Source organism: Dama dama, chromosome 22 (genome assembly GCF_033118175.1).
Source record: "Dama dama isolate Ldn47 chromosome 22, ASM3311817v1, whole genome shotgun sequence".
NCBI lineage: Eukaryota > Metazoa > Chordata > Mammalia > Artiodactyla > Cervidae > Dama > Dama dama.
This window is the reverse complement of record NC_083702.1, coordinates 25,838,163-25,857,714: the sequence shown is the minus strand read 5'-3', so window position 1 is coordinate 25,857,714 and position 19,552 is coordinate 25,838,163. Positions and strand designations below refer to the sequence as shown.

The 19,552-nt window shown below is 43.3% G+C and overlaps 1 protein-coding gene across 2 annotated transcripts in view; it reads right to left on the bottom strand.

The window, feature by feature from the left end:
* The window catches only part of DERA (deoxyribose-phosphate aldolase), a 110,372-nt gene extending 96,744 nt beyond the window's left edge, over positions 1–13,628 (bottom strand). For both annotated transcript variants that reach the window (XM_061125084.1, XM_061125086.1), the window contains exon 1: positions 13,389–13,628. In XM_061125084.1, the coding sequence (XP_060981067.1) occupies positions 13,389–13,620 (232 nt within the window). In that variant the 5' untranslated portion in view covers positions 13,621–13,628. The remainder of the gene's footprint in view (positions 1–13,388) is intronic.
* Positions 13,629–19,552: the final 5,924 nt, after the last annotated feature.

Genomic DNA, 19,552 nt, shown 5'->3' with positions numbered 1-19,552 from the left:
TGAGGAGGGAATTTTCTGTTCTTATTCAAGACAACTTTTTTTTTTTAAAAAAGGAACACTTACTTTTGGCTGCATAGGGTCTTAGTTGCAGTGTGCAGACTTAGCTGGCCCGTGGCATGCGGGATCTTAGTTCCCCAACCAGGGATCAACCAGTTCCCCGAATTACAAGGTGGGTTTTTAATCACTGGACCACCAAGGAGATTTCCCTGACAGCTTTTAAACAAAGGGAGGGGCACCCTTCATATACTGCAGGGGTAAGGAAAACTTGCAGCAAGAGGCAGGTGCCCCAGAGTCAAAATTTCCCCTGCCTCATAAGGAACATCCCTAACATGAGCTGACTCTCGATTATCCAGAGGTTAAAGATCCAGGATCCAACCCTGGATTGGACGGACCGATGCTGAAGTGGAAGATCCAGTTTTTTGTTGTTCAGTCACTCAGTCATGTACGACTCTTCGGGACCCCACGGACTGCAGCACACCAGGCTTCACTGTCCTTCACCATCTCCTGGACCTTGATCAAACTCACGTCCGTCGAGTCGGTGATGCCATCCCATCATCTCATTCTCTGCCGTTCCCTTCTCCTCCTGCCTTTAATCTTTCCCAGGGTCTTTACTCTGGCCAGTACTCTGATGCCAGAAGCCAAGTCATTAGAAAAGACCCTGATGCTGGGAAAGACTGAGCGCAGAACAAGAAGGTAGAAGGGGATGACAAAGGATGAGATGGTTGGATGGCATTGCCAACTCAGTGGACATGAGTTTGAACAAACTCCAGGAGATAGTGAAGGACAGGGAAGCCTGGCGTGCTGCAGTCCATGGGGTTGCAAAGAGTCAGACACAACTGAGTAACTGAACAACAACAAGTAACATGAGGGATGTAGAGACCTAACAAACATAGATATTAATAAAGCATCACAACAAGGAATTCTCTGCTAATTCAGTGGTTAGGACTCTGAGCTTCCACTGTAGTGGGTGGGGATTCAGTCCCTGGTCAAGGAACTAGGATGCCACAAGCCATGAGGCATGGCCAAAAATTATAATAATAAAGCATCACTACAAAATGCAAACACAAGACAGAAATCAGTCAGTGCCATAAGAGAAGGCAAAGGACTTTGGGAGATGAGTGGAAAACAGCAAAGGAAATGAAGCAAGCCTTTAGAGGAGGAGGTGAAGTAATAATGAAAGCCATATTTTCAGAAGATCACTGGAATAAGGGCTACCACTCATCAAGTTAAGGGTGATTTAACTATATTCTCTTTGAATATTCATACTAATTCTGCCACAAAGGCATTTGGTCCATTCTATAGAAGAGGAAACTGAAAAAGTGTAAAGTGAAAGTGTCAGTCACTGTCATGTCCAACTCTTTGTAACCCCATGGACTGTGTAGCCCACCAGGCTCCTCTGTCTGTGGAATTCTGCAGGCAAGAATACTGGAGTTGGTAGCCATTCCCCTGGAGAACCGGGGGATCTTCCCCATCCAGGACCAAACCTCAGTCTCCTGCATCACAGGCAGATTCTTTACCATCTGAGCCACCAGGGAAGAGATTAAATTACTTGTCCAAGGTCACACAGCACATGTCAGGACTAAGATTTAAACAGGTCTCTATGATTCCAAACTCAAAGTTATTTCTAGGATGCTGTATATAGAATCTTTAGAGCATAAAGTATATTTACTTAATTCAACTATTGGCATGAAATTTTAACAGATGTAGGGTTTCCCTGGTGGCTCGGATGGAAAGCGTCTGCCTGCAATTCAGGAGACCTCGGTTTGATTCCTGGGTCAGGAAGATCCCCTGGAGAAGGAAATGGCAACCCACTCTAGTACTTTTGCCTGGAAAATTCAATGGACGGAGGAGCCTGGTAGGCTACAGTCCATGGGGTCGCAGAGAGTTGGACACAACTGAGCAACTTCACTTTCACTTTAACAGATGTTAATAGACATTCTTATTTCCAGTCTTGAAAGAATTGCTAGTTGGTAGACCTATTTACCACCTCCTGATTGCCCCACTGGTGGTGGTGAAGAATCCACTGTCAATGCAGGAGATTCGAGTTCAATCCCTAGGTTGGGAGAATCCCCTGGAGAAGGAAATGGCAACCCACTCCAGTATTACTGCCTGGGAAATCTCATGGACAGAGGAGCCTGGCAGGTTACAGTCCATGGGGTTGCAGACAGTCGGAAACAACTTAGTGACTAAACAACAACAAACAAAAAACCACCACACATGCGTACTCTCCCCGTTATCAATGCCCCCCCCCCCCCAGCGGCACAATCGCTACAATAGATAAATGTACACTGTCACGCATCCTTTCTGCCAACTTATAAAGTACAAGCCAGCGCACTGGAGTCCCCTTCCAAGGTTGCACAGCCAGATGCTGCCACAGTCAGGACCAAAATGCCTGGGTCCCAATTTTGTGTGCTTTCCAGAAAAACCACAATGCATAAACCTGGTGAAGCATACACAGCCAAGCACAGATCCCGGGACATTCACTGTGTAGGATGCCTGAGGTTACTGGGCTTGTAAAAGTACTACTTTCAGCATCAAAACAATTGCACTCTCTTTCAGAAGCAAAGAGAACTCCGCTTTGTTTCTAAGACACCTTCCATATCAGCACCAATGCTTATTGCTTGGACTCTGCATATTAAACTCTAACTTCCCCAACTTGTCTATTTTATGTGATGACTAGTGTAATAGTATAACCAGTCAATCAATATTCCTCTGCAGACTGAAACTGTGACTTTTTCTTCCTGGAGCCAGATCCATGAGGTGTTGCCACTGATAAAAACCCATGCGAGATCTTCGTTTGTCTCACCCAAGAGATTTCCCACAGTACTTTTAAATGATTACCCAAAGGTCAGTAATAAATACCATGCTGACGGGTTCCTGATTTGAAACAGGGCAATTGCACATCCCAAGGATGAGCCAAGTCTGCTTTCCTTGGCCAGAGTGAAGCTTTACGCTTTCCCACTGACGTTTTAAAGTTTGATGAAGAGGTTTCTCAAGGGCGGGGCATCCCAACTTCCATGGCCCTGGTCTCTTTCACAAAGACACGATAATGCTGAATACATACTAGGTACTCTACGTATTTGTGCTGGATGGAAGGATTTGAGAGTATAGTGATGATTACTTCCTGAAGAGTCAACACTTTTTGCAAAAGGAAAATAAACTCTGCTTATAAAGACACAGAAGACTTAAATATGTTGTTTTCTTTCTAAAAAATTATCAGATGCACTTAAGTTTCTCCTTAAATAATGAAGAAAATAAAACAATTTCCCCTCAAAAATGCCAAAATACACAGAACTGGAGCTACTTTGCCACATACAAGTGTAAAGAGGATTGTCCCCTTCTTCCCTGAGTCTGCAATACAAACTCAATTAGTAATCTCCAACAAAATACGAATATGTTCGTTTTCCCACCAGAAAATTAACTAAATTACTCTTTGTGGTAGACAACATTGCATCTTTGGGTATTAGATCTTCAGGGTCTGTCCCCTCCAGTCTCTGAGATCACGGAGAAGATGCTCCCAGGTCAGTTTCCTATATCATCACAAAGATCACTGTTTGATCACATTTTTCTTTTAGCCAGTGGCATTATTTGAATAAAATGTGCTCCATTTCAGATATCATGCACTTTTCAGATAAAGACACCCACTTAACTGTCCTATACTCCTGATGCTTCCAACACTGCCTTCACAATATGCTTTAGACATCATGCAACATATTTCGACTAGAAAATAAAAGGATAAATTCTCCCCAAATTTGCTTACAGAAACTTAGCTAACCAAAGATTAAAAAAAAAAAAAGGAAAAAACTATGACATATAAAGACATTAACACCAAGGCAAAAGTGACAGAAAAAGGATTTATCAAAAAATAATCTAGTCATCCCTTGGTATCCATAGGATTGGTTCTGGGAGTCTTGTGGATATCAAAATCTGTGAATGCTCAAACATCCTACAGAAAACGGTATGGTACCATCAGCCCTTCACAGATGTAGAACCTGCAGATACAGGCCAACTGAATAGTCATTGAAGGTTCTCTGAAACTCCAATTAATCTGGGTCACTCTGGCTTACTGCAGGGTTCTGAATCTGCAGTGTTCCTAAGAACCTTCTGGGGAGCTTGTGAAAATGCAAGTTCCTGGGTTTCTCCTCTCCTATGGATAGTTACAACTACTGTGGAGGTCAGGAATCTGCCTCTTTTAAACTTTTTATTTTATATTGGAGGGTTGTTGTTTAGCCACCAAGTCTGACTCTTTGAAACCCCATGGACCAGTTTCCTCTGTTCATGGGATTTCCCAGCCAAGAATACTGGAATGGGTTGCCATTTCCTTCTCCAGGGGATCTTTCCGACCCAGGGATCAAACCTGCATCTCCTGCATTGGCAGGCAGATTCTTTACTACTGAGCCACTATGGAAGCCCATATTGGGGTACAGCCAATTAACAATATTGTGAGTTTTAGGTGAACAGCAAAGCAACTCAGCCATACATATGCATATATCCATTCTCCCCCTGAACTCCCCTCCGGGCTGCCACCTAACACTAAGCAGAGTTCCCTCTGCTATAAAGTAGGTCCTCGTCGGTTAACCATTTTAAATATAGGAGTGTGTACATATCCATCCCCAGCTCCCTAACTATCCCTTCCCCCCAGCAACGGTAAATTCATTCTCTAAGTCTGTGAGTCTGTTTTATAAGTTCCTTTGTATCATTTCCTTTCAGAATCTGCATTTAAGGGAGCTCATACTATATTTTCCCTTCTCTGTCTGACTAACAGGGGAGGGAGGTAATGCTGTGTATTGGAATAAATCAGCAAAGAGAGAGAGCCTCATGTCCAGAACCATCTGCGACAGTCATGTGCCTACAGGTTTAACTTCCTTAGTTCTCCATTTACTCCTCTATAACACAGGGATGTTAAACTGATACCTAAGATGCCTTCCTGCTAGGAAACTGTGACATGTTTAAAAACAAAAGTAGCCTTATAAACGTGGACACTGTTTATTTTCCTAGAAAAGTGTTTGACTATTCCCAAGTAATGTTTATACATAGATCTTTACATCAGAGATAAACAGCCTCTCCACCTGAAACATGCCAGACACTGAATGAAATCACACACTTACACACACACACACACACACACACACACACACACACACACACACACACATACACCCTCTACCTTGTGGCCATGGGGCAAGAGTTGGATCCACTAGGTGTTCAGTTGAAAAGCTTATCTGAACCTAGATTACAAGAGCAGTTAATTTGGATTATTTCCGCCAGCATTAAAGGCCACAATCCCAACATTATTAACCACAGTCCAAGAGAACCAAGGCACCAGCTAAGTGGCACCTTTTTAGGAAGGAATAACCGGAGGTTGCTCTTATCTCAGACTCTGCTTTAGGGCAGGAAGGCCCGACTCTACAAAGAGAGTCAGAACTCACAGCCTGGAGTGTCTCCACATTTTCAAAAACTCTGTATAGTTTGCTGGAATGGAGATGAAACATTTATCCTTCTCGTGCGACCACTCTGGTTTCCAGGGAGCTGCCTGTGAACGGCAGAGGCGGGCGGAGGAGAGATACAACTGCAGACACGCACACGACACACACCAAAGTTAACCGGAAAATTTCAAAGTGCCTTTTCATGCCTTTAACTCAAAGATGAACACATTTCAAGGTGACCCAGTCCTCCAGTGACAGGCAGTGTTTTAAAAGCGCCGACGCTCTCCACTTAAACAATTTCTAGTGACACGTCTAAACCGCATCCTCCGGGGCTCTCTGCGCTGTCTCGCTGACTAGCCTTTCTTTCCTGGCAGAGGCATCCCGTTTCACATGAGTGCTTGAAGTCTGTCTTCCCTTCCAACAATTAAAATCCACAGAGCTCAGATGCTTTATTTTTTTAACTTAGCATGCACCATGCAGGACTGTTAATTATTTAATTATACCGCAAACACAAATGATTCCTTTATAGTGCTATTTCCTAAAATCATGCATCACACGTGCTTCCTCAGTTGTGTCTGACTCTTTGGGACCCCCTGGACTGCAGCCCACCAGGTTCCTCTGTCCATGAGATTTTTCAGGCCAGAATCCTAGAGTGGGTTGCCATTTCCTCCTCCAGGGGATCTTTCCAATCCAGGTATCGAACCCACGTGTTCTGCGTCACTTACATTGGCAGGCAGATTCTTTACCCCTGAGCTACGTGGAAAGCCATTTATCAAAATAGTATCAGAATAATAAAAGATAGCCTTATCACTTGTGCTTATAAGCAAAGGGTAAAAGACTTCTAATATAAAATCAAAGTTCAAGATCAGAAAAGGCAGTCCCATTTAAAATCTGAAAGTATGGAAATTCTCCGGTGGTACAGTGGGTAACACTCCAAGCTCCCGATGCAGGGGATCTGAGTTCGATCCCTGGTCGGGGAACTAGATTCCACATCCCATAACCCTGAGTCGAAACTAAGACCCAGCACAGCCTACACAAATATATAAAATATTTTTTAAAAAACCTAAAAGTGTACATGATTATATATTGACTCTGTGTATGAATTTCATACATAGAATATGAAGGACTTTTTTCTTCTTCCTTCACTAAAATATTTTGGTTAGTCATTACAGAATGAGAAGATTGCACTAGAAATCTGAAAATTGGGTTCCTATAGTTAATGAAACATGCCAGGCTGTTTTGGGTCAGTTCCTTACTCCCTGTCAAAAACATCATTTCCAAAAATCTGCCCTGGACTACCTGTAAATTCCTCTGTAACTTTCCAATTTGATTACTTCTATATGGCATGAGTTTGAACAAACTCCAGGAGATGGTGAAGGACAGGACAGCCTGAGGTGCTGCAGACCACAGGGTCGCAAAGAGTCAGACACAACTGAGCGACTAAACAATAACAACAACAATATGGCCACCTGTATCATCCTGTGATAACTTTTTATACAAGAGAGTCCCCCCTTAGCTGACTGTGAGCTTCAGGAAAGCAGAGACCAGGCTATGCTCACTTTGGCATCCCAGCCATTACCATGAGCAACAAGGAACAAGTGCCAGGAACAGCAGGAACTCTACTTCGCTCTTTTTTTTTTCTTTTTTAATGTGTGTAAGTTTATAATACATAAGAATAAATTTTTTTAAATGTACTCTGGTCCCTGTCCTCTCCTAACAATTGTCCTAAACCCTACCCCCACCCTGGGAAGCAGGGGGAGTCACTGAGCCAGAGAAGCACAGACCTGCCGGGGGGTATCGATGCGGGCAGCAGGTGATGCAGTAGTTGGAGTACAGGCTGGATGCAGGTGCCCAGCGCAGGGGGTCAGAACTCGAGAAAGTCAAGAATGTCTACTGGGCATGGAGTATGTACAACCCAGCATGTGAAGGGTTTCAAACATGCAAAGGAAGAAAAACTGAATAAATCTGTGATGCTGGTCTGGAATTGGAAGAATTGGTGTGAATTCATGGTTTTCACTATATAGAGAGATATAGATAGATGATAAGTAGGTAGTTATAGAAGTAAATGTGTGTGTGTGTGTGTGTGTATGTACAAAGTCTAACTCTACCAAGTGAGGGGCTTAGGAGCAGGGACACACCAGTCTCCATACCTACTGCCCAGATCATGGCTTCTAAATACCATTATCCACTGAAAAAACATTCCTTGGAGAAAGAGCTGACTCTAGTGCTGGGACAGGGAAAGTATTGAAAGTAAAAGTGTAGTCACTCAGTAGTGTCTGACTGTTTGCAACCCCATGAACTGTATGTAGCCCACCAGGCTCCTCTGTCCACATAATCTCCAGGCAAGAATACTGGAGTGGGTTGGCATGCCCTTCTCCGGGCAATCTTCCCGACCCAGGGATTGAACCCGGGCATCCCACATTTCAGGCAGATTCTTTACCATCTGAGTCACCAGGGGACATATTGGGTTGGCCAAAACGTTCATTTGGGCTTTCCCATAAGATGTTATGGAAATATCGGAACAAACTTTTTAGCCAATCCAAGATAAGAGAAGCCTGGAATACCTTGTTAAGCCAAAAAAGAATGAAGTAAATAATGAGACATGTTAAAAAGAGAGAGGAGCTAGGATGAAGAGAATCCCATTAGCAAAACCTCAACAACTTCAATATTAAATAATAATAGTAAAAACTACAACCCATCTGAAAAAAATAGGAAACCTCAAGTGTATGGTAATACAAACAAAAATAAATAAATGGAAAATTTGCAGAGAAACAGCGTGCTTAAATAGCTTCAAAGTACCACAACACAAAAGACACATGAATTACAAAGGTTAAAAAGTAACTTTACAGTGGGGAAGCCTAGGAGACAACACCTTAATCGAATGATCAAAATGAACAGAAATAATGAGACAAATCAATATCATGGGCTACTTAATAGGATGCAATGAGAAGCACACAGCATCATTGCTGCGAAATTCCTGCCAAGGATACATAATCTAAATCTAACCACAAACATGGCAAACAGAAACAGAGGAACATTCTACTAAACTACTGGCCTCTGTGCTGCAAAAGTCAACAAAACACTAAGCAATCATTTCAGCCTGAAGACAACTAAAGAGACATGACGATTCAAGGCAACACATGATTCTGAAATGAATTTTTTTGAACTAAACAAACATTATTTGGACAACTGGCTAAACTTGAAGTTGTGGGTTGGATGATAATACTAAATTCATGTTAAAGTTTTCAATTTGAGGACCACAGTGTCGTTGCAGTCTTTGAGGAAATAGCCCTTGTTGTTGTTGCTATTTGGTCAGTCACTCAGTTGCGTCCAACTCTTTGCGATCCCATAAACTTAAACTTAAACTGCGATCCCATAAGCAGCACTCCAGGCTTTCCTGTCCTTCACTGTCTCCCGGAGTTTGCTCAAACTCATGTCCATTGAGTTGATGACGCCATCCAATCATCTCATCCTCTGTTATCCCCTTCTCCTCAGCCCTCAATCTTTCCCAGCACCACGGTCTTTTCCAATCAATTGGCTCTTCACATCAGGTGGCCAAAGTACTGGAACATCAGTTTTAGCATCAGTCCTTCCAATGAATATTCAAGGCTGATTTTCTTTAGGATTGACTGGTTTGATCTCCTTGAAGTTCAAGGGGCTCTCAAGAGTCTTCTCTGTTATGGTAACTCATTTAAGGTACAGGTTAGGCATAGCTATCTAATTTCTTAAAAAGACAAAAATAAATGGAAAGTAACAGCATATCACATTTGCACTTATTTTAACTGCAGCTTGGTTCAATGCAGCTAGCCATCGGACCTAGTTCTGTGAAGGCAGGGACTCCCCTTGTCCATGTTGTATCCCTAGAGCCCAGGTAATGTCAACCAGTTCACAACTGCTACTCAATAACAACTTTTAAATGAATAAATGTATTTCGTAAAATACAAAATTCCATCTTGCTTCTTGGTTTAGCAACTAATCCAAAGCCGATCTCCTTTAACTGTATTTTAAGCAAATAAATTGCCCTGTCTGTTCTACTTTAATTACAAAAAATGCTTCTACAGAGCAAAACAGATTCCTCAGTAATCATGGCTCCTGATCATTCCAATTGTAAATATATGCCTAAAACAATTTCTTTTTACTGCAAAACAGAAAATTCATAGAATTGTCCCCATCCCCTCTCAACTAAAAATCAGTTTTCAATGAGTTTTTTCTTTTTTTTCTTTTCTGTTTTTCAGAAATCTTTGAAAATTTCCTTTTTGCATACAAGAGCTTGGCTTCCCTGATAGGTCAGCAGGTAAAGTCTTCCTGCAATGCAGGAGATGCAGTTTCGATCCCTGGGTTGGCAAGATCCCCTGAAGAAGGGAATGGCAACTCACTCCAGTACTCTTGCCTGGAGAATCCCATGGAGAGAGGAGCCTGGCAGGCTATCATCCACAGGGTTGCAAAGAGCTGGACATGATTCAGCAGGCAAGCACATACACAAGAGCTTGCAGATATACCAGCAGACACAGAGCAGAGAGATCCTCAGAGGTCACCTAATACAACACCCCCACTTTCCAGATGCCCCCAAAGAATATCACATTTGGAAGGAAGCCACACTGCCAACATCCTTCATAAGCCTCTTGAGATCTCTTTAAAGACAGAAGTAACAAAACTGAATTTTAATGATATTCAGAAAAGAGAAAGAAGGTAGAACATCACTCAAACTTCCACGTGGCTCTAGAGATAAAGAACCCACCTGCCAATGCAGGAGATGCTGGAGACGTGGGTTGATCCCTGGGTCAGGAGGATCCCCTGGAGGAGGGCATGGCAGCCCACTCCAGTATTCTTGCCTGGAGAATCCCATGGACAGAGGAACCTTGTGGGCTACAGTTCATGGAGTCGCAAAGAGTTGGAGATGACTTAGCAACTAAAGAATAACAACAACAAAGGGCCAAAGGTGCACCACAGAACTATAAAGATTATGGTTAGATAGATTATATCTTTTCCTTTGAGCAGTGTTGGCTGTAAGTGGGTAGGTGACAGCTATGTCTTCCTATGGAGAAGGCTTGACTAGTTTGGAATCAGAAGGAAAAAGAACCCTAGAGCTGGTCTAGCTTTTGAGCAGCTTGTGGCTTTGGACAAGGTGCTTGCTTTCTTAAGAGTGTGGCTCCTGGACCTACAGCATTAACATTAGGTGACAGCTCATTAGAAATACAAATTGAGATCTCAATGAATCAGAAGCTCTGGACATGGGGCCCAACCATTCCAGTGGTTCTGAAATGCACTCAGGTTTGAGAGCCATAGGCCAATCTATAATCTAATTATAATCAAGGTGTGAAGTGAAAGTCACGCAGTCGTGTCCAACTCTTTCCAACCCCCTGGACTATACAGTCCATGGAATTCTCCAGCCTAGAATACTGGAGTGCATAGCCTTTCCCTTTTCCAGGGGATCTTCCCAACCCAGGGATCGAACCCAGGTCTCCCACATTGCAGGCGGGTTCTTTACCAGCTGAGCCACAAGGGAAGCCCAAGAACACTCAAGTAAGCAGCCTATCCCTTCTCCAGCAGATCTCCCCAACCCAATAAAGGATTAAAAGTTCATTTATTTTAAAAAGTTAGTATTTATTTCAAAAGACTAAGGCACTAAGTAATATACTGCATAAATTAATACTGAATTATTTTTTCCCACTACACAAATATTTCAAATAACTTATTTTAGCATTTTAGGCTAAATCTCTGTCTGGATTAATCATTAATACCAGTGAAGGAAAAACACCCAAGAAATATATTTGATGTTATTTAAACAAAGAGAATAAAACAAAACTATGATCATTTAAATAGCTGCATAAAAATTACATGTACTATTATTCTACATAGCAATTGGTTTTTGTCTACAAAAACCAATTTTTCTATAGTTTCTACATGGCAATTGTTTTCCTTTTGTCTATACTGCTATTTTTCAATGAAGAAATGAACATGATTCTAATTCTTGCAAATAAAATTAAAATATTCTATGTCAATTATAGCTCAAGAAAAAAAGCAAAAAATGGTTTAATTGTGCTTCTTGAAAGAAAAACTTCTACATTTTGGTGAAACAAGAGTGCATCAAATGGTAAACAGAGTCACAGCCATACCCTGAAGATAGCAAGGTGACTAAGGCCTATGCCCATTCTTATTCTCCATCCATCATCTTTCTGGATCTTCCAATCTAGGAAACTCCTTTTTTTTTTTTTTTAACTAAAGTCCACATTTCAAAGATACAACTAGAGTTTAAAATATAACCTACTAAAGGGCAGTGAGTAAAGGTGACTCAACGTGGTGAGGAAATCACCTGCCTTCATAAAGACAAGCTTCTACCCTTTGACAAAAGTTCTGGACCACCTCATGAGGTCCAGGCTGTTTTAATGAGAACACTTTTAGAGGGAAAAAAAAAAAGTACCCATATGTATTATATAAATTTATAGCTAATTTTCTCAAAATTGGCCCATAAAAATAGAATTCTCCTTATACTATTGTATACTTACTTGGCACATTGTGAGTACTATTACATACTATTTGTGAACCCACTCCAGTGTTCTTGCCTGGAGAATCCCAGGGACGGGGGAGCCTGGTGGGCTGCCGTCTATGGGGTCGCACAGAGTCGGACAGGACTGAAGCGACGCAGCAGCGGCAGCAGCAGTAAACTATTATATACGTTATACTTACTATATATATATGGTGTATAATCGTTTACTAGGTACTCACAAATAGTGTGTGTGTGTGTGTTAGTCACTCAGTCGTTTCCGACTCTTTGCAACCCCATGGACTGTAGCCCACCAGGCTCCTCTGTCCACGGAATTCTCCAGGCCAAGAACACTGGAGCGGGTCGCCATTTCCTTCTCCACACAAATAGTACATAATAGTAAGTATATGGTATATAATAGTATACTAGGTGCTCACAATGTATCAGTTAAACCCTCGCCTTTAATCTCCAAACAAGTGCTACTATTATAACCATTTAACAGATTAAGAAATTTAAGCACAGTTATTTGTCCAAAGTCACACAGCTAAAGGGAAGATTCAGAATACAGATAAGCAAGCTATCATACTTAAACTAAGATCCCTAAACTTTGGCTCCATCATGGTTTTGCTGTCTGAATTACAAATTATTCACATTCAGGAAAACCAAAACTAAGTTTTCTTGCCAGAAATATTTGATAATATCAATGAAATGAAATAAATGGCAAAATAATTCAAGCATTTTTAGAAATCATTGTACCTATAAAATCATACAATTTCCATTAAGTTATATAATCCAGGGACGGACTATATAGTGCCAGGTGGCGCTAGTGGTAAAGAACCGCCTCACAACGCAAGAAAACACTAGAGACGCAGGTTCGATCCCTGGGTCGGGAAGATCTCCGGGAGGAGGCAATAGCAACCCACTCCAGTCCTCTTGTCTGGAGAATCCCATGGACACAGGAACCTACAATCAGTAGTGTCACAGAGTCGGACACGACTGAAGTGACTTAGCATACAGCACATAGTCCAGAGACTTGACAACTTTTTCAACAGTACGACCGCTCTGGACATAGAGCTGTGCCGACAATAACCCATGGAAAGCCAGCATTAAATAGCGCAAGGTAATTCTATTAAGAATATGGAACCGAGGTTTTCATCTGGTTTGTTTGCGGGTCTTTGGGTTTTTTGGTTACTGTTGCTGTTCTTTGCAGCCAGGTGAACGAATGAGCTGAAAGATCAAAGTCGAATCCCTTCCGATTACTTCCTCCGCTTATAAATATAAGGCTCGTGAGCCAAGACTTGCAGGGTCCACGTGCCCAAGGGTTGAATCGCCTGGGTTGCTGCCCCCGCGCCTGCGCCACCCGACCGGTCTAGCACGCGCCTCCGGGACCCCTGGCCAGGGCACCGGGCGCCGCAAGGCTGGAGGAAGCAAGGGATCGAGAGCAATGGAGAGGAGAGGGAGCGATTGCGGGCCCTTACCGAGCTCCGTGCCCTGCTGGTGCGCCGACATGTCTGGGAGGCCGCAGCACAGCTGGCTCCGGGAGCCCGCCTCTGCGCCGCCCTTCCTCCTTCCTCCAGCTCCTGCTTCGCCCCACCCCTGCTTCGCCAGGCCACGCCCCTCTTCCGCCAGGCCACGCCCATCTGGGGCGGGACCACTGAACAGCCCCGGATGGCTGGAACCGGACCCCTCGGACTGAAGAGGAAGTCGCATCACCTCGCCTCCTCGGTCCTCTCCGCCAGGCGCGAAACTCCCGTACTAATTCCCGCAAATCATGCTGCGAGAACTCGTCGTCAAATACTTCAGTTACCGACTGCACTGAACAAAAAGCATTTTGAAACTTTTCCCGGGTTACAAAACAAGACGGGAGAAGCTCCTCCCAGTTACTGTTGGCAGAGCTCTGCAGCCCCACACCTGAAAGGGCATCGGTGGTCCCCGAGCTTTTTAAGGGCGACCAACCTGCACGCCGGAGTCCCAAGTCCTGTGACTTCTAACCTAGGCTTCCTGAAGAGAAGCAGCTCTGTGGCCTGAAAAACCAGGGGGCTTAAGAATGGGAAGACCTGGGGTCTCAGCTTTGCTCTGAAAGCGATTAAGTGTGACACTGGCCATAACTGCCTTTTTAAGCTTCGTTCTTTTCATCTGTAAGAAAGTACCTGGGCAACATCTTGGAGCTCTAGAACTCTGATTCTGTGAATTTTTTTCAGCCTGACTTTTTTATGACCTGGAGGTTTAAGTGAACTGGAGTAACTCAGCACAGACCACTGATCAACTCCGTACTCACCATCAGAGACAGCTCCACTCTGATGAAAGAGGGAAAACTTAGTTACAGTTTGTTTACCATGAGCCAGTTACTAGGCTAGGTACTTTCAGAGAGATGATAGCAATGGAGTCTCAGAACAATCCTGCCAAGCATGTACTATATTCTCCATTGTTGTACATAGAGACATCAAAGTTATGAGCAGAGAGATCCTGGCCTAGTGGAAACTGCATGTGTGCTCAGTCCTGTCCGGCTCTTTCAGACCTCATGTACTGTAGCCAGCCAGGCTCCTCTGTCCATGGAATTTTCCAGGCGAGAATATTGGAGTGGGTTGCCGTTTCCTTCTCCACGGAATCTTCCCCACCCACGTCTCTTGTGTTGCCTGCATTGGCAGGCATATTCTTTACCAGCTGAGCCACTGGGGAAGGCCAGTGGAAAGTGAGCAGACTCCAAATGGGTCCAATTCCTTAATACACCAGCAATTCCATCTAATGACTAGCTGATTCTAAGAATATTACGTCCTGTAAAATACAGATGATCAAAACAGATTTGACTTGCAAAGTTGTGTGTGTGTGAAGCAGTAATACAATACACATCATGGCACTTAGGGGCTCAACAAGTGGAAGCTGTTAATGTTATTGTCGGCTTCACACAGTAACTATAGGCTTCATAGGAAAAGTAATTCCAGTGTTTTCCCTCTACATGGAACTGCCTCTCATCCTTCTCAGCCCAAAGCCAATTGCTGAACATTTTGGATGTGTCTACATCCCATTCATATGTAAAAAAGCATTTTTAAAATTTTTTATTTATTTCATTTTTTGGTTGCTGTAGATCTATATATTGTCACCCTGCTTATTTAACTTACATGCAGAGTGCATCATGAGAAACGCTGGGCTGGATGAAGCACAAGCTGGAATCAAGATTGCTGGGAGAAATATCATTAACCTCAGATATGCAGATGAAACAACCCCTATGGCAGAAAGTGAAGAAGAACTAAAGAGCCTCTTGATGAAAGTGAAAGAGGAGACTGGAAAAGTTGGCTTAAAGCTCAACATTCAGAAAACTAAGATCATGGCAGCAGGTCCCATCACTTCATGGCAAATAAATGGGGAAACAGTGGAAGCAGTGGCAGACTTTATTTTTGGGGGGCTCCAAAATCACTGCAGATGGTGATTGCAGCCATGAAATTAAAAGACGCTTACTCCTTGGAAGGAAAGTTATGACAAACCTATACAGCTTGTTAAAAATCAGAGACATTACTTTGCCAACAAAGGTCCGTCTAGTCAAGCCTGTGGTTTTCCAGTGGTCATGTATGGATGTGAGAGTTGGACTGTAAAGAAAGCTGAGCATGGAAGAATTGATGCTTTTGAACTGTGGTGTTGGAGAAGACTCTTGAGAGTCCCTTGGACTGCAAGGAGATCCAACCAGTCTATCCTAAGGGAGATCAGTCCTGGGTGTTCATTGGAAGGACTGATGTTGAAGCTGAAACTCCAATACTTTGGCCACCTGATGCGAAGAACTGACTCATTTGAAAAGACCCTGATGCTGGGAAAGATTGAGGACAGGAGGAGAAGGGGACGACAGAGGATGAGATGGTTGGATGGCATTGCTTACTCAATGGACATGAGTTTGGTTAAACTCCAGGAGTTGGCGATGGGCAGGGAGGCCTGGCGTGCTGTGGTCCATGGGGTTGCAAGGAGTTGGACACAACTGAGCGACTGAACTGAACTGAACTGAGGTCTCCGTTGCTGTGCATGTGCTTTCTCTAGTTGTAGCAAGCAGGAGCTACTCTTCTTTCCAGTGTGCGCACTTCTCATTGCACTGGCTTCTCTTGTTGCAGAACACAGGCACTAGACATGCAGCCTTCAGTATTTGTGGTGCACGGGCTTAGCTGTTCCAAGGCATATGAGATCGTCCCTGACCAGGGATCAAACCCATGTCTCCTGCATTGGCAGGCAGATTCTTAACCACTGGACTACCAGATAAGTCCCATATAATAGTATTTTACCTGTTTTTATCTTCACCCTGAAAGCCTGGAGCTGGCCTAGCACTCAAAGCTAGACCACCATGTTCCCCGGTAGAATATAATACAGTTTTACAGAACACCAACATCAGCCAAGGCCATTGGGCCCGTGATAAATTAACAAAAACAAGATCCCTTGTAGTCATCAGTTCAGTTCAGTTGCACAGTTGTGTCCTATTCTTTGGGACCCCATGGACTGCAGCACACTAGGCTTCACTGTCCATCACCAACTCCCGGAGTTTACTCAAACTCATGTCCATTGAGTCGGTGATGCCATCCAACCATCTCATCCTCTGTCGTCCCCTTCTCCTGCCTTCCGTCTTTCCCAGCATCAGGGTCTTCTCAAATGAGTCGGTTTTTCACATCAGGTGGCCAAAGTCCTGGAGTTTCAGCTTCAGCATCAGTCCTGCTAATGAAAATTCAGGACTGATTTCCTTTAGGATTGACTGGTTGGATCTCCTTGCAGTCCAAGGGACTTTCAAGAGCCTTCTTCAATACCACAGTTCAAAAGCATCAATTCTTTGGCATGCAGTTTTCTTTATAGTCCAACTCTCACATGCATACATGACTACTGATAAAACCATAACTTTGACTAGACAGACCTTTGTCAGTGAAGTAATGTCTCTGCTTTTTAATATGCCGTCTATGTTGGTCATAGTCTGCTTTTCTTTCAAGGAGCAAGTGTCTTTTAATTTCATGGCTGCAGTCACCATCTGCAGTGATTTGGAGCCCCCCAAAATAAAGTCTGTCACTGTTTCCATTGTTTCCCCATCTGTTTGCCATGAAGTGATGGGACCAGATGCCATGATCTTAATTTTCTGAATGTAGCATTTTAAGCCAACTTTTTCACTCTCCTCTTTCACTTTCATCAAGAGGCTCTTTAATTCTTTGTTTTCTGCCATAAGGTTGGTGTCATCTGGTGTCTGAGGTCACTGATATTTCTCCCAGCAATCTTGATTCCAGCTTGTGCTTCATCCAGCCTGGCATTTCACATGATGTACTCTGCATATAAATTAAATAAGGGCAGGGATGCCTAGGGTGCTGCAGTCCATGGGGTCTGAAAGAGTCGGACATGACTGAGCAACTGAACTGAACTGAACCTGGGATTAATCTCTACGGTTTGACTGTAAATTGGCAGCATTCAGAGACAGGGGGGATACAATGCAAAAAGTGAGGTTTTTAAAAATTTTGTATTTATTTATTTGTGGCTGTGTTGGGTTTTCGTTGCTGCACAGGCTTTTCTCTAGTTGCAGGGAGTTGGGGCTCCTGCTCTCTAGTTGCAGTGTGTGGGTTTCTCGTCGCAGTGACTTCTCTTGTGTGGAGCCTGGGCTCTGGGATGCACGGGCTTGCGTTGCTGCAGCAAGTGGGCTCAGTAGTTGTGGCTCTCAGGTTTAGTTGCTCTGAGGCTTGTGGGATCTTCCCTGATCAGGGATCGAACCCATGTCTTCTGCATTGGCAGTTGGATTCTTTACCACTGAGCCACCAGAGGAAGTGCAGGGTTTTGTTTTTGTTTTTTCCTAATGAGGAAACGTTGCTATATTTCACTCTGTAGATTTCAGTTTTACATTTTTTGCCTTCTGAAACTGCTGAAGTATCCATCCTTAAGGTAAGGCCTCTCAGATCCATGGGCCACCACTCCTATGTTGGACTCTCCCAAAAGATTTTTCCTAAAGCCGATTCTAGGCTTCACCACAGCCTTACTGAATCATAATCTCTAGGACCGTGAAATCTGTATTTTTTAAAAATTCCCTCAGATGATGTTTACGCCAGCTAAGTGCAAAGGATCACCAGCGTCGAGGCAGAGAGTAAACCATGCATGCTAATCGTGCTCTGGCCCAAACTGTCTTTTACAAGGGTAAATCTGTCTTTATTGTATTCTTTTTACCCATGCAAATTTTGCATGCCATTCCTTTTTGTGGCTATGGGATTTTTTTTTTTTTTTTGGCTACCCTGGGTCTCTGTTGCTGAGTGCAAACTTTCTCTAATTGCAGCAGGTGGGTGGGGGTCCTCTCTAGTTGCAGTGTGTGGGCTTCTTATTGCAGTGGCTTCTTTCACTCCAGACTATGGGCTCTGGAACACAGGCTCAGAAGCTGTGGTGCACAGGCTTAGTTGCCCCGAGGGGTGTGGGTCTTCCGGGACCAAGAATCAAACCCATGTCCCCTGCATTGATAGGCAAACTCCAATTATTGGACCACCAGGGAAATCCATGGATGTTTTTTAATAAAAGCTTCAAGTTGTCAGATAAATTACTTATCTCCCCTCCCGCCCACCCTGACTCCTTCAGTTAAAATTAAAGCTCTAAGAATATGTTCTATTTACCTTGAAAACTTAAGAACTTACCTGACCTGGGAGAGAGGACTAATCCAAATGTTAAGGGTCAAAAGACATGAACTAGTTGTGTTTGCTTAGTCACACACCCAGGCCTAGTAGAATATTTGTTAGATGAATGAGTATTTATCACAGTTTGTGCTACTTTCTCATAGTGCCCACTGTTTTAACAAGTCCTATATTCAACTGCAGTCTCTATGATTTCTTAGAGTAGTCATTCACACGTTCCTTAGGTAAAAATTCACTTAGACTGTGGATTGTCAATAGTATTTCTAAATCAGATGGGGGAAACTGTAGAAACAGGGAAGGTTGGGAAAGAGTTTGAATATTAGAATTGAAATATTTCAGAACTGTAGAGTGACTTCTAGAGCTTCTAATTCCTACTTCATGGTGAAATAAGAAATTCCCGGGTGGTCCAGTGGTTAGGGCTCTGTACTGTCACTGCTGAGGGCCGAGGTTCAATCCTTGGTCAGAGAACTAAGATCCCACAAGCAGTGTGGCATGGCCAAAAATAAAAAAAGAAGTATACTGTCTTTTTTATGAAGCTAAATTTATTCAATTTAAGGAATAGCCCTTTATCCTGAGACTCTGCCCTTCACTACCAACTAGGATTTCAAAATGTCCTTTCTTTCATGAAGATTGTGGTGGTAGGTGATGTTTTAGTAGTCTCACTTGGCAAAATTAGAAGCAGACCATTTTATCTTGTCACTGACACCCACTCCCCATCGTTTTCATCTATTTTTCCAACAAATCCAAAAGTTGGGAGGGATCACTGATAGAATAAATACATAATATTGGGGCTTCCCAGGTGGCACAGTGGTAAAAAATCCTGTTACCAATGCAGGAGACACAGGTTTGATCCTTGGGTCAGCAAAATCCCCTGGAGGAGGAAATGGCAACTCACTCCAGTATTCTTGCCTGGGAAAGCCCATGGACAGAGGAGCCTGTCCTCTGTAGCCTGTCCAGGGCTACAGTCCACGGGGTCACAAAGAGTCAGACACCACTGAGGAACTGAGCATTTACGCACTAGGTTATAT